Consider the following 14550-nt stretch of genomic DNA (forward strand, 5'->3'; position numbering starts at 1 on the left):
TCTCATTAAACATGTTGGCTCTGTCCATTGCCCTTATAAGCATTACACATCATAGTCATAATATATCCTGATTCAATGTTGCTGATAATATGAAGAAAGTTAAACAGGAGTGGAATAATTTGGAGTCAGAGGAAAATCACAAATCATGCCACTACAGAGTGCAACCTACGGGTATACCACGGAGTGGTCAATTTCAAAAACTAATACCGTTTCTTATATCAATTTATTGCCTGCAGAACCAGGAAACTAAATCCTCAGCTGGATTTGTGATTATCATTCTTCTGGTCAAATGCAAATCGACGGTGAAGACAGAATTCTGCAGTGCAGAACAGAGTTAGGAAATAGGTATCAAGTGGAGATGAATAGTGGAAACACTTGCAAAGTTGCAAACTACAGATCATTGCATGTAACATTCAGTCTCATAGGAGTTGATATGCTTCAAGAGAGTCAAGCTCCAAAATGACTTCTAAAACCTGGAAAACGCTGTCACAACCGCTGAGTTACAGATCAAATGGAATTACTGTCCATGATATACGGTTTGATTTTTCTATGGTACATCATAATGTCAGTGCACCCATCGCGTTTAAGCATTGTCTCTCCTTGATGTCTTGTTCTGACTGCTCAAGATTAGGCCAAGAATTTCAGATATAGGCCTCTAAGCCCCTAAAGTATGAAGGGTCCCTCCAGCAGAGGCCCAGGCCCAAAGCACGGAGGTCTGCCAGATCATGTGCAGGGGTTGGGTGGGAAGGGCGCACGCACAAGGTATCACAACTAAGTATGTATGAAATACATACTTAAACACCAGGATCAAAGAATTCCAGCTGCCAACTCTGAAATCACAAGGGTTCCTGAAGTAATGTATACATGCTTGGTAAATTTGCTGGTCAATGACCGAATAAATGTATCTCTCTCTCTGCTTGGTAAAAGTGATAACTTTTGTTAAAAGTAGCATAAATATTGTGAGCTGCACCAAGCAGTAATGTACTGGAGGGCTGGCGTATAAATATTTTAAATACATAAATAATGCCCGACTAGAGCTTTTCTTTTTGATAAGTGAGTACTGCCCAGAGACTACTTTATCTTGGCCAGCATCTTGACTCAGTGACTAGTAAATTCCTTGGAAGGTAATGGGCTTGTGATGTGCAAGGGTTTGAAATGTGCCTCGGCCACAACTTCCCGTGGCTGCCGGGCAGTTGCCATGCTTTCCCTATCTCTCTAGGCCGCTTACTTCCACCTTCATGCCCCTCCACTGCCACTGCACCGCTGCTGGGCTCTGTGTCAGCTTGGCTCCAATCCCAGTGAGAACAGGGGCCCCCTTTAAGCAGGCCTGTTCTCACTGCAGTTGGGGTGAATGTGGCCTAGCTAGAATGTAGCAAGTAGCAGGCAGTGAGTGAAGGGGAGTAGTGGTGTGCACGAACCAGTTTGGAGAACCTTTTACGGTCCTCTGAATTGGTTTAATAGACCAGCGGTTCTGCTGGTTCGAAGGTAGGAGGATAGCTTTGAGGATGGGGGAGAGTGCACTCCGACCCTCCCACTGTGCTTCCTTCGCCGGCACTCTGTGTAAAAATAGTCTGGTGGAGCGGCAGCATACTTCCTTGCTGCCCCATTGATCCCCCACTCATAAGTGGCTGAAAGTGCCCGGCACACGTATGCTTGTCATAGGCAGGCATTCGCATATCATGCACATGCATGACATATGCATGTGCGCTGGGCACTTCCGGCCACTTCTGGTCGGGGGATCAACTGGGTGGCAAGGAAGTATGCTACCACCCCACTGGACTATTTTTACACAGAGCACCAGAAGGGGAAGCACAGCGGGGTGTGTGTGTGTGCATCTTCCTCCTCCTTAATCTACCCCCCATCAGCTCAAAGGATGCTGGTTCCGTGCACACCACTAAAGGGAGGCAGGGGAAGAGTAAAGTGGGTAAGCTTCAGATTTAGCCCTGGGCCACCTCCAACCTTGTTACACCACTCCAACCTTGATACATTTCACTTTTTTTTCTACTTCAGAGGCATAAAGCTTTGTAAAACTTTTGATTGGAGTCTGTATATTTCAATCTTTAAGCCTAAATAATTATACCAGTTTTATTTTTTAAAAAAATTCTTAAAGAAATAGACAGGCACATCAATATTGGTGATTTAATATATTATGTCACTTACCAAAGATTGAGATCTTTCAGGAGGTCCACATTTCACAGAGGCACTTACTGGGGTGTTAGCCCTGCTGGTCATGCAGATGGATTCCTGCGGGTCTTGATTTTCTTTAACTGGTTCATATAAACTGTCCATGGAGCCCTCCTAAAATTGAAGAGCATCACCATTTTCATACTTATTTGCCACTTTTCATACTTCATACATAATTTGCCATTTGATTCTACAGGCATCAGTGTACTATTTCTGAGCTATGTTGGGCAATCCTCTAGTTCAACAAGAATAGCAAACCAGTCATTATATTGGAAATGATGCAAGATTTTCAGACCTGCAAATATTACACTGAATGTTCAGAGATTCAAAGATGAATTCATAATTAGTTTTTAATTTTACAGTCATTTTTAAACTTAAAGTAACACTTCTCTGGGATCAAACTATGGACAGAACTGGGGAGTGGAAGAGAGAAGAAAAATGTTACAGAATAAGGGATGACATGGCCAGCTGCAAAAACCATCCCCCGGCTGAGATCATGACAGGGATATGAGAGGGCAGAGGAGGAAAAAGGATATTCACCAGGATATCACGGTGACCATCCCACCAGACCTAATTTTTTTGTTTACTGTGCAAAACCTGCTATGGATTCAGGTCAACAGAGCAGGGAAATAATTTTCAGATGTGATTTATTAGCCTTTGGGTCTTGGATGTGTTTGATTCCTTCTTTGCAAAGAAGGTATCTGTATACATTGGCTTACATGTCTTGCAGTGTAACATCGCAGTACAAATCTACATGTGATGCTGCAGGGTGGTAAGTCACACATCAATGCAAGTCTGCAAGAGGGCAGTACTGGCATTGGTGATTATTGCATGTTGCTTGTTGAGTGCTAGTTCCATTATTTCTATAGATATGCAAACTGGCTTGATCTGGAGCCAGTTCAAGTTTGAACCTGTTCAGTTGGAGACCTTGGCCTTGAACTGAACTGGGCCCTGCTCAGCTTGTGGTCGAACCGATCCTCCTGGCCCGGTTTGGGGCCAGTTTGGTGCTGCTGTAGCTTGGGGGGGAGGCGTTTCTCCAGAGGCTCCCCTTGAGTCTCCACAGCCTGTTTCAAGGACGTTTTGGCCCTGTTTGCACATGGGGCAGCCCCCCAAATGGCCAATGTGCGAGTGCAGAGGGCTGAAATGGCCCTGAAATGGGCTGAACTAGCCCGTGGAGACTTAGGGAGATGCCAGAGGGGAAAGAGGGAGCCTTCAGAGACCCTAGACGGCTGCAGCAGCACTCCCTGAGGCTGCCAAAACCTTCGGCAGTGATAAGTCAAACTCTTTTTAAAAACAAAATTTAATGGCACCTGGCATCCCTGAACCAGGCCTGAACTGATTCGAATTTGAACTGAACCAGGTCCCCCATTCAGGGGTGGACAGATGGAACAGAATGTAACTGGTCCAGTTTGAATCTGGTTTGAATTCAAACTGAACTGGCAAAACCAGTTTTGTGCACATCCCTAATTATTTCCAGTTGTGCAGTTTTCCAAGAATCAGCAGTGCCGGTATTGCCCTCTTTCACAGCAGTATTGCGAGGTGATTTAGAGCCCTGCAGAGCACAGGCAGGTCTGCACCAGTGTTTTCTCTGATTTTTTTTCATTTGTGTGCGGACTGAGTTTCGTTCTGAGCAGAAGTATCAAGGCAATGTGTGCACATGTGCATTCAGAATGGAGCCTTCCTGATTCAAATCGAGCAGGAACTAAAATAAACTGAGTGGACATCAAATAACCTGTGAGCTTGCACATGTCTTAAAGGGAAAACTGGTCTGTACCACCTGTGGGACATGTAAGCCATTGTCGGAATTGACATTTTGCATTGGGCAGGGACTCTGTCAATAGAGGGAATAGGTTTAGATATTCCAAAAATGCCACAGTGGGTCTAGAAAACAAAACTCAATAGCTGGAAAGGTTTAAAAACCTTTCTGGGGGGGAAAGGTTCCTGGAAAAGTGAGCCAAACAGAAGTTCTGTGCTGTTCTCTTCTTTTATAACTTTTACCGGCTGGATAATACAGTGTTTAAGTCATTCCCCCCTACATGGCAAACTACTTGGAAATCTCTTATTTAATAAAAATCAGAGGGGCTATTTTTTACTCATTGGAGTGCGTTGGCTCTGCATCACTTTGTTGCTCTCATAGCAGTTCCTATCTTTGTTATCAGTTTTTAGGAATTGAAACTATGCTTTTCACATCAACTAAGCTTTCCAGCCTTCTAAGATGAACGACTGTGTTAATCTCACGTGTTTGGAATAATGAGACAACCCTTTAAAATCATGAGATTGGCTTAGAAATAACGGGATTAGCAAACAATACATATGGCATTGCTTTTCATTTGTGCTTTGTTTGCAACTATGACATTGTGTTTTCAAGTTCTTTTCTATGCGATGCTATGAAATGGAATCTCAAACATTCATGGACCTGTCTTAAATCAAGTCAGACCATTGGTCTTTCTAGATCAATGTTGCCCATGCTGACAGGGGTTTATTCCAGTCCCTGCCAGGAACCTGGAATGCTTTGAGCTATATCACCTCCAGCTTGCACCCAGTGAAGTGAAGTGGTTGCCTGAAACCATTTGTTTGTTCTTTCCTTTGTTGTGCTTTCGAAAAGCAATGATTCAGAATTCTAAAAAGATGCAACAAGCCATTCCAAAGTGATTCATTCCATGTGACCAGAGTCTTGTGTTCATTATATATGTAAAGTAACATATAGCGATTTTAAAATAAAAATAATTAGTTTAAGATTAAGCCTCCCCACCCTAAAACAAAAATGGTAGAAGATAACACCGCTGTATTAATAATAGTACCCATTCATCAACATGTTTGTTGCAGTGTGCCAAAAAGATAAAGCAGTGATAATAGAAGTGTTTCTTAGTTCAGAAAACCTCTATTTTCCCTCTCCTTCTTGTAGCTGGAGTCTGTCACAGAAAAGTGCTAGGCACACTAGTGATAAACCATGTATTTATCCACATAGACCCATTATATACAGGACACTAAATAACATAGTAGACTGAAGTGATGAATTCTGAACCATACCACTTCAGATAACATGGGGAGCAGGATTTCCCCCACCTAGAACACACAAAGTGAGTTTCTTACATGAGGGACCATTATAGAAATATCATTTTACCTACCTGAAGTCTGAAGTTGAACAATTCTGAATTCTACCAACTCAGGCTTTCAGATCTGCTCTACACATGAAGCAGACTGTGCCACTTTATGCTGCTAAGGTGTGTGCCGTTTTGTATGCTCCCTATATTAAAAAAACTAGTACATCAGGAAGAAAGAGGCTGTGTCATCCTACTGCTTGTGCTAGCTTTCTACTCACAGGGAAGTTGCTTTTTCTTTAATATCAACATTCAGAAATGTAATTTCCCACACCAGCTGACTTAGTGGTATATAGGGGTGTGCACAGAACCAGCTGGTCCAGTTCGGTTCAAATCCAGACCGGACCCGAACTGGACTGGGCCAGTTCGGTCCGGCATCCCCTGGAAACCCTTCCAGTTCGGTTCAGTCCAGGGAGGTTCACGGACATTTTTATTTTATTTTTTAAAATTACCTCTTCAGGTGAGTTGTTAGAGGTGACGAGGGTGTCCACGGAGATTCCCCATCCCCCTGCCAGCCTCCCTTTATGCCTATACCGGCCATTCGGCCAGCTCTTTGGCCCGTTCGGGCCTTCCCCCTCTGGTGTGGTGGCCATTTTGGAGGCCGCCGCACTTGTGCAATTGGCCTCTGCATGACCCAGGCCATGCAGAGGCCAATTGCACAGGCACAACAGCCTCCAAAGATCTGGCCAAAGGGAGGCTGGCAGGGGGAGGGGACACCCCCCCTGCCACCTCCAACAACTCCCCTGAAGGGGGTAAGTTAATTTTTTAAAAAAAAGTCCACGAACCCCCTGAATAGTAGGGGGTTGTTTGGTCAGGGGTCAGACTGAACAGGGGGTGGTTCAGTTCAACCCTGAATGGTCAACCCGAACCGATTCTACATCGAACACATTTGACATTTAACCTATTTGCACAGCCCTAGTGGTATAGTCAATTCTACTCTGTGGGATGAGAAATGGATTTATGGTAGCAAGCATTAATTGTCCCCTTTGCTAAGTAGGGTCCAACATGGTTGTATTTGAATGAGAGACTACATGTGAGCACTAAGATATATGGTGATGAGGCTGCTCTGGGAAGAGCACTTGCATGCAGAAGGTTCCAATTTCCCTACTAACTGTAAGATAGGGCTGAGAGAGACTCCTGCCTGCAGTCTTGGAGAAGCCACCGCCAGTCTGTATAGGCAATACTGATCTAGATAGACCAATGGTCTGACTTGGTATATGGCAGCTTCCTATGTACCTAAAAATCCGGCCCACTTGCCACTGCATTCTGTTACTTGTGTGTATACCAGGCTTCAGTAGCAATCTGGCCATATTACCTTTTGAGTCACTGCGGTACAGCTGCTTCTCTGTCACTTTGTTAATGTGCAAGAATATTTCTACATCACGCTCTCACCTGTTTGGATTTGCTGAACCAGACATTGATAAAATGCAAATGTGGCTCAATGTCTTTGAAAGTCACTAAGACGATTAAGCAGCCACACTGTATTTAAAATCAGAGTATACCAGTAAAATTTAGAGCTAAAGACTAACATATGGATGAGAGCTGGAGAAATGCAGGGGATATTATTTGGGTTAATTCTTCTTTTCAGCTTCCAGATGATGCAAACAAACTGGGTCTCTCTCATATAAACTTGAAGGGAGAATTCCTGTGCCAAGTTTAAAAGAAGCCACAGATGTGATGTAGCAGCTAGGATAACAGTCCAGTGTTCCTCATATGATTCAAGAGACATCTGAAGTCTACACAGTTCTGCAATGTGCTTGCATATTGGTTGTGTTATTACAATTATTTAATGGTAACTCTAAGGAGCAATCACACAATTTAAGAATATGTTTTAAAAAGGGATCTAATGTCGAATTTTATGCCATACAAGAGATCTGATTCAACAGTATCTTCTGGGAGGGAACACCAGCGGGGTTTAGAGGAGCCGCTGCTACTGCCACACCACCGGTGGTTTTGCCCTCGCACTGCCCCCCCCCCGCCGCCCTTAGAACCCCTTTAAAGGCAAGCATCCCCTTTGCTTGTAAAGGGGAACCCTCACTTGATTCCTGTTTACAAGAATAGCCCCTCAAACTGGGTCGAAATAGTTTTACCCAATTCAACTGAACAAACCAAAGAACTGGACAATTTGACTGAACCAGTTCATGGACCAGCGGTTTAGTTCAAATTCTGTTCCAATTTGAACTGAACCACCAAAACAGGTTCTGTGCACACAACTAACCCAAATCTATTTCTCTATGTCAACATCATCATGAAAAGGCCTAAATGCCTGCCAGGAGGCAGTGATGGGCTGGATAAGGAATCACAAATGTAGACTGAATCCAGATAAGACGCAAGTACTTATTGTGAGGAGTCCTGATGATTCTGAGATGCTGGTTTCACACTTTCACAAGTGGGATCACACTTCCTCAGAAGGAACAGGTATGCAGTTTGGGTTTTCTTTTGGATCCAAACCTCTCCCTGGTGTCCCAGGTTGTGGCAATGGCCAGTGTGGTAGCAAGCATGAATTGTCCCCTTTGCTAAGATGCCAGGGAGGGAACTTGAAACCATCCCAGAGCAGACCCATACCCTAGGGAAATCTTACAGTGCTCACATGTAGTCTTTCATTCAAATGCAAACCAGAGTGGATCTTTGCTAAGCAGGTTCCACCCTGCTTAGGGTTCTACAACACTGATACATTTCTACAACACTGATACATTTTCCACCCTGCTTAGGGTTCTACAACACTGATACATGATTAAGAGAAACATTTAATAGTAAGCCTCATGTTGCCTGTATTTTCTGATTTTTTTCTCCTTTTATGATGAGTAAAAAGTGTAACATTCACAGCAGACCATCATGTCACACATTTCACCATATCTGAAGCTCACTTATATCAAACCAGGTATAATCCATCAGAAATATGTTCCTTAGGAAATAGGAAAACTGAATAGGAATTGCAAGTCGCTTCTGCTTCCTTTTGTCTCACATATGTGAATGTTGTAAGCCTGCTAGATCTGATCTGCCTTGTATAGCAGTATGTGATTGTTTTAATGAAAGGTGGTATAGAAATATAACAATAAATATAAAAATAAATGATAGTCCATGAGTATATGAAGAGCCACCAGACTATAGTGCAACCAATCTGCAGCATACTGGAAGCAGACTGCAGATGGTGCAGACTGGAAGCAAAACATGATGGGGTAATTAAGTTGAATAATCATTTGCTCCCAAAGTGTCTTTCTCTAAACATTCATAGGTAATGTATAGTTGGGCATTTGCATCCGTTACCCCAAACATCCACAATAAGAAGAAAATGCTTCATTTACAGAGTTGTATAGATTTTTGAGATTCTGAATACTCTGGAATTGTTTGGATGATATAGCCAACCAGCCAACCATTCATACAAGGCATGAGTGTGCATGCTATTTGTTTGTTTTTTTGTTTATCTAATTATTCCATTTATTTATCATATTTCTATACCGCCTGATATAGACATCTCTATTCTGCCCTCCCTTCTGGTACACTGTCCTGCAACTTCATAATCATGTGGGGGCAATGGTTCATACAAACTACCCCTCACACCCAGTTTAAATATTCGTAGTATTTGTATTTGTAGTATTTGTATCCCCATGAGATGAACCACCTGTTTCACAAAGTTGTGAAAAAGTGCACTGGAAGCAGAGGCAGCATATACATCCAAACCAATCCAAAGAATGCTAGTTTTAAATTTAAAGCATTATTAGTGTTTACAATAGACATGTTATTAACAAAATTGTACCCACAACATGGAAAAGAGATATGTATCTATTCCACAACAGACAAGCTCAGACTAGCAGTAAGAGGAAAAGTCTATCAATATCTGCTAATTATTATAGCTACACTCTACCTCCAGGTTCTGAGGCAGTTGCATGAGAACAGTGGTGGGAAATGCGTATACCTTCATTTCCTCATTTTGGGTTTCCCAGAGACTCAGTGGTTGGAATTACTGAAGGAGTCTTATGTTCTTCAGAAACAATAAAACCTACTTAACAAAGCTAATTCATCTCAACCATTACTGATAGCTATTAGTTCATAAAAGAGCAGGATTGCCACTGCTGTGCATAAAAGGTGCTTAATTGCTTCATCCACCTTAAATAGTCCTGAATATGCAACATTATTTATGTTTGAAGAGTTTTTATAATATTTATTAGATGTGTTTTAACTTAAAACTCACTAAGACATTTGAGAATCTCTTCTCTACAGAGAAGAGAATAAACAAATTGTGAACTTCCTCTAATATGCATGACATGAACTCTCTTTCATATAGCTGTTGTAATTGTAATGAGTGGGTCTTGGTTCCATTCTGAACTATCATAACCACCATAAAGGACATATTAATCACAGAGAGCCAACTGGACAATTTGGACAATATTGTCTTCTCCCAGAACTGACCCACTATTAAAAGTGGGATGCGCAGACAACATAACCAGCACAATTTCTTTCATGGATGTCCAAATGCCCATCTGAAGCGTTCTTTTACTGCATGTTGGGGGCTATTTATCTGACTGGCAGCAATCTACATGCTCCAAATACTAGACTAGTGTTTGGAGAATATATAGAGCTGCTGTTTGAAAGTAAAAAATCCATGTGATAAAAGAATGTGTCAGGAGGGTGCTGCAATGTCCATGAAAGACATGGATATGTCTTCATGCATCCCTGTTTCAATTGCATGGAACAGAAAAGTATCATCTGAATGAGCCCAGATCCTTTCCATATTCATTAATCTATTTTTCCTCAGTATTCACAAAGAGTCCATCTGTGTTACACTGCTCCAGTACTTCATTTCGATGTACCTGTATTATCTATTTCACATCGGTTTTTTTAATAATAACAACAACAGCAGCAACAACAATAATAATGATGTTGTAGAAAATGAAGATGCAAAAATATAATGGGACTTCTGACTACAAACAGACAAACATCTGCCACACAATACACCAGATATTACTGTAGTTGAGTAGAAAGAAAAACAAGTCAAAATAATCGACATAGCAATACCAGGTGATAGCAGAATAGAAGAAAAAGAAATAGAAAAAAATCACAAAATACAAAGATCTACAAATTGAAATTGAAAAGCTGTGGCAGAAGAAGACCAAAATAATCCCAGTAGTAATTGACGCCCTAGATGCAATTCCAAAACACCTTGAAGAGCACCTCAACACCATAGGGGCCACAGAAATCATCATCAGCCAGTTACAAAAAGCAACTTTAATGGGAACAGCCTATATTCTGTGAAGATATATATAATAATAACAGCAACAATACTGATAAAATCCAGCCATCCCAGGTCCTTGGGAAGGACTCAATGTCTGGATAAAACAAACCAGTCAATAACACCTGTCTGTGTAAACAATAATAATAAATAAAGTTACATAAGTTTTCTAGTACACATTTTCTATTAGCATTAGTCTACATTTGTGTTTAATTTGGGGATGTAATTTCAAAAGGATTTAAAAGGGCTTCTTAGACTAATAAGTATTCATCCAAATATAGTGCTTCTGTTGGGTTTCTCTTTCCTGTTCCTTTAGGCTACAAGCTGAAGCATATTTGCTAAAAGGTCAATCCCACAGCAAACCAATGATTCTTGTAGTCTGATCCTGAGCATGTTTATTCAGTTCTGCTATTGATTGTTTTTAATTTAATGTTTTAATTTATTTCCTGGGGTTGTTAGTTTGTTAAGCAATTACATAAGCTGATCTGAGGATTCCTTAGGGAGAAAAATGGGATATAAATTTAATAACTACTGATTTCAATAGGATTTGCACTTCAAACATACAAAATTAAACATTCATGTAGCATTCTTATGCACATGTATTCAGAAGGTTGACTAAACTGAAGCTGTTTCAAGGTATTAGCATCATTTTAACTGTTGAGTTAAAATGATTTACTCCCAAACAAGGAAATCGTGAGCAACTATGCACAAAAATATCCCATTTTAGCTTACTCTATCAGCAGTAGACTTTTCTAAACATCTTCAACATGATCCTTGCAGTTATGCATGACTAAGTACAATTGATTTCAAAGGACAAACAAAGCATGTGATTAGTTGGATTACACCTTTTGGAAAACATTGATTCTTATCACAGCTGACATACCTATTGGTTCTGACAAATTCTAGTCATCCTCTCATTATGAGATTTATATTCCCATAATATAGTTCATGGCCAACTTTGTATAGTTACAGAAATGTAAGTGCAATATGTATGAGAGTGGAAATCAATAACTCAGGGGCGTAGCTAGGGGAGAGGGGGCCCTTGTTCACCCCTTTCTCTGGCAGCCCTTTAGAGTGAGAGATATAATGAAGAAAATAGGGAGGGGTGGAGCTCATGGAGCCCTCAGGAGCTGGGGGACTGCCAGGGTTATTTGAACCCATCCACTCAATTATAGCTACACCCCTGCAATAACTATAGTATTGGTGTATACTTTCCTTTTAAAAAGCAGATACTTATCCTTATCCCATGTTGGGCCATAGGATAGACTTAAACAAGAATCCCCAAGCAACCCTCTATATGTAAAAGATGCCTGCATAACCAACCTTTAAATAAAGAAAGAGCTGCTTCTCCAAGATCCTTAAGGGATCATATCATATCATCATATTTGCTGGTTGAATGATGTAATAATAAAGAATGAAATATCATCATAACAAATAGAATATAAACTTGGGAAGCCAAGCCAATCAATGCACACCATTGAAGAAGTCCTCCTCATGTTCATCTGTCTTACTTTAGTGGTGTTGGTTTTTTTGCAAGAAACTATCATCAAGATTTGGGCTTATCATCATAAGGGAAAATATCCCATTTTTGACCTTCCTAGGAACATAGGAAGCTGCCAAGTACCGAGTCAGACCATTGGTCCATCCAGCTGAGTATTGTCTACACAGACTGGCAGTGGCTTCTCCAAGGCTGCAGGCAGAAATCTCTCTCAGCCCCCTGTCTTGGAAATGCCAGGGAGAGAACTTGGAACCTTCTGCTCTTCCCAGAGTGGCTCCACCCCTGAGGAGAATATCTTAAAGTGCTCACACATGTAGTCTCCCATTAATATGCAACCAGGGTGGACCCTACTTAGCAAAGGGGACAAGTCATGCTTGCTACCACAAGACCAGCTCTCCTAGGCTTTCATAGTTAATTCATAGCTGCCTAGGCTTTCATAGTTAATTCATGTGTTGCTCTGCTTTGTTTAAAATAATTGATATGAATGCTTTGGATTTGAGCATTAATCAAGGTTATTTGAGCTATTTAAACAGCCTGTAAGAAATATTTTAGTATCTTTATCATATTAGGAAGAAAGGGCACACAGGAGCTTGGTTCGCACATTTCTCAGATTGTACATAATATTGTCTGGACAGGGCAAAATATCCTGGGCCATCCCTGGTATTGGGGGGCAGAGGCAATCTGGTACCCTTTCCAAAACTGTTTGGCTATGGAAGAAATTGATTTGACTAAAACTGGAAGAGTCAGGTGGAAGCTTGTAGTTTTCATTTCCACCACAATTCAAGCACTGAAATATATATACCCACTCTTCTGTGTGAAATGATAACTTGACATTCATGTTTTTTCCACACGCTTATTCTCAAGCTGATACATAACACCACTCAGTAGTCCAGCAACAAGTTAATGACATGACACCAAAGTAACATTCCTTTACTATTCTAGTTATAACCAGAATATTCCAGGGGTAATGATGTAGTGATCACTAAAAATGCTTTTGTTGCCAAAGATACAATTGTTATGATATTCCTTGCCAAGGGAAGTACATCATACTTGCTAAGTGTTATTAGTTATTAGACCATTTTCTCCCACTACTTTCCAAAATGAGAGAACATCTTACCATATAGATTCTTGCTGTCTTTCTGCTCTTAATTTGATTTTGCTGTTGGTTCACTTATTGCACTTACAATTGTATTGTACACTGTTTTATGCATTAAACAACTTCACGTTGTTTTATGCATTGAACAACCTCACTGAATGGTGATCTAAAATCTAAATACATCAAATACGTGCTTGTTTTAAATGGTATCAAATATGTTACTTCCTTTCTGGATACATATTTGTTCATAAAAATACGTGGAAGACAAAAAGAGGTCAGGAATCCTGAAAATGATTACTTTTTGCTTTCACCATTATGTAATAATTGCTTATGCTTTACACAGTCTTGCACAATGCTGGGAAATAACATCTATGGGAAGGGAATGCATTTAAAACTAGTGTTCTTAATGTAGATTTCATATGTTTTGAAAACTTTCATTTTGTTTCTTTAAATGCATTAAATATATAGGAAGTGAGTTACAAATAAATGCAATTTATATCCTACAATGTAGAAATTTATATAGTTGTGTAATGATTTAGTACAAACCGATGTAAGTTTTTTAAATATAAAGTCTGTCCTAGATCCTCAATCATTACTTATGCATGGATATCACTGTGCAAGGAAGCAAGCAAACCTAGCATGAGATGAGCATGCTCAGTCATTTTTTACATCAACAAAGCAAAACAGCTACTAGAGAAGGCGTTTACAAGCTCATGATGCAACCACATTAGTATCAACATTCCCAAAACATACTGTAAGAAACAGAATTCAGATTGTTTCTTAAATAGCACATATATTGTGTAAACTTCATGAATAAAAGATAGCACCAAGTATTTTAAAAATATGTCATAATTATCACACAAAGTCAAGCTTCTATCTTCCTTCCTTTTATTTCAGCTGTTTTAATTGATCTGCTTTCTCTGTCATGTTGAAGACTTATTCCCTCCTCCCATACTGGCCTAGATAGTTTTATACTGTATGCTCGCAGTTTTCTTTCTAACGCCTTTAATCTCCGTCACCTGGCTAAAGCTTAGATTTGAAACCTCACTAATACAATCAGGCAGACTAAGGAATGACTTACCAGTGAAAAACAGAAGAGATTCATTTTGCAATAGAGATGAATTCTACCACATTTACAAAAATTATCCTGTTTCAAGGAATTCCAGACACAGAATGCAGCTCCTTCTTGTCCTTCCCAGCTGTTTGTAGATTCTCCCTAGAGATTAGGGCAAGATAAAATCCCTCCAATAATCCACTGGATTCCCAGCCCATTATCAAATGAGACAGGATTGCCTAGGCCAGTACAAGTAGTTCCATAAATTAATGAACAATGTTTACCAACAAAACCAAACTGTGATCAAATGTTAAAGAGAGGATAAAATAAGGTCCAGCCCTGGGTTTTATTTGGTACATTTTTTGTGAATCAAAGAAGCAGGACTAG

At 40.4% G+C, this 14550-nt stretch overlaps 1 protein-coding gene across 1 annotated transcript in view; it reads right to left on the bottom strand.

The window, feature by feature from the left end:
• Window positions 1-14299, bottom strand: part of SAMSN1 (SAM domain, SH3 domain and nuclear localization signals 1) — a 141148-nt gene extending 126849 nt beyond the window's left edge. The window contains exons 1-2 of the mRNA XM_053310123.1: window positions 14191-14299; window positions 2161-2298 (exon numbers count right to left, since the gene is read on the bottom strand). Of these exons, the coding sequence (XP_053166098.1) occupies window positions 2161-2298; window positions 14191-14214 (162 nt within the window). The 5' untranslated portion in view covers window positions 14215-14299. The remainder of the gene's footprint in view (window positions 1-2160; window positions 2299-14190) is intronic.
• Window positions 14300-14550: the final 251 nt, after the last annotated feature.

The sequence above is a fragment of the Hemicordylus capensis genome, chromosome 3, assembly GCF_027244095.1.
Source record: "Hemicordylus capensis ecotype Gifberg chromosome 3, rHemCap1.1.pri, whole genome shotgun sequence".
NCBI classification, from domain to species: Eukaryota; Metazoa; Chordata; class Lepidosauria; order Squamata; family Cordylidae; genus Hemicordylus; species Hemicordylus capensis.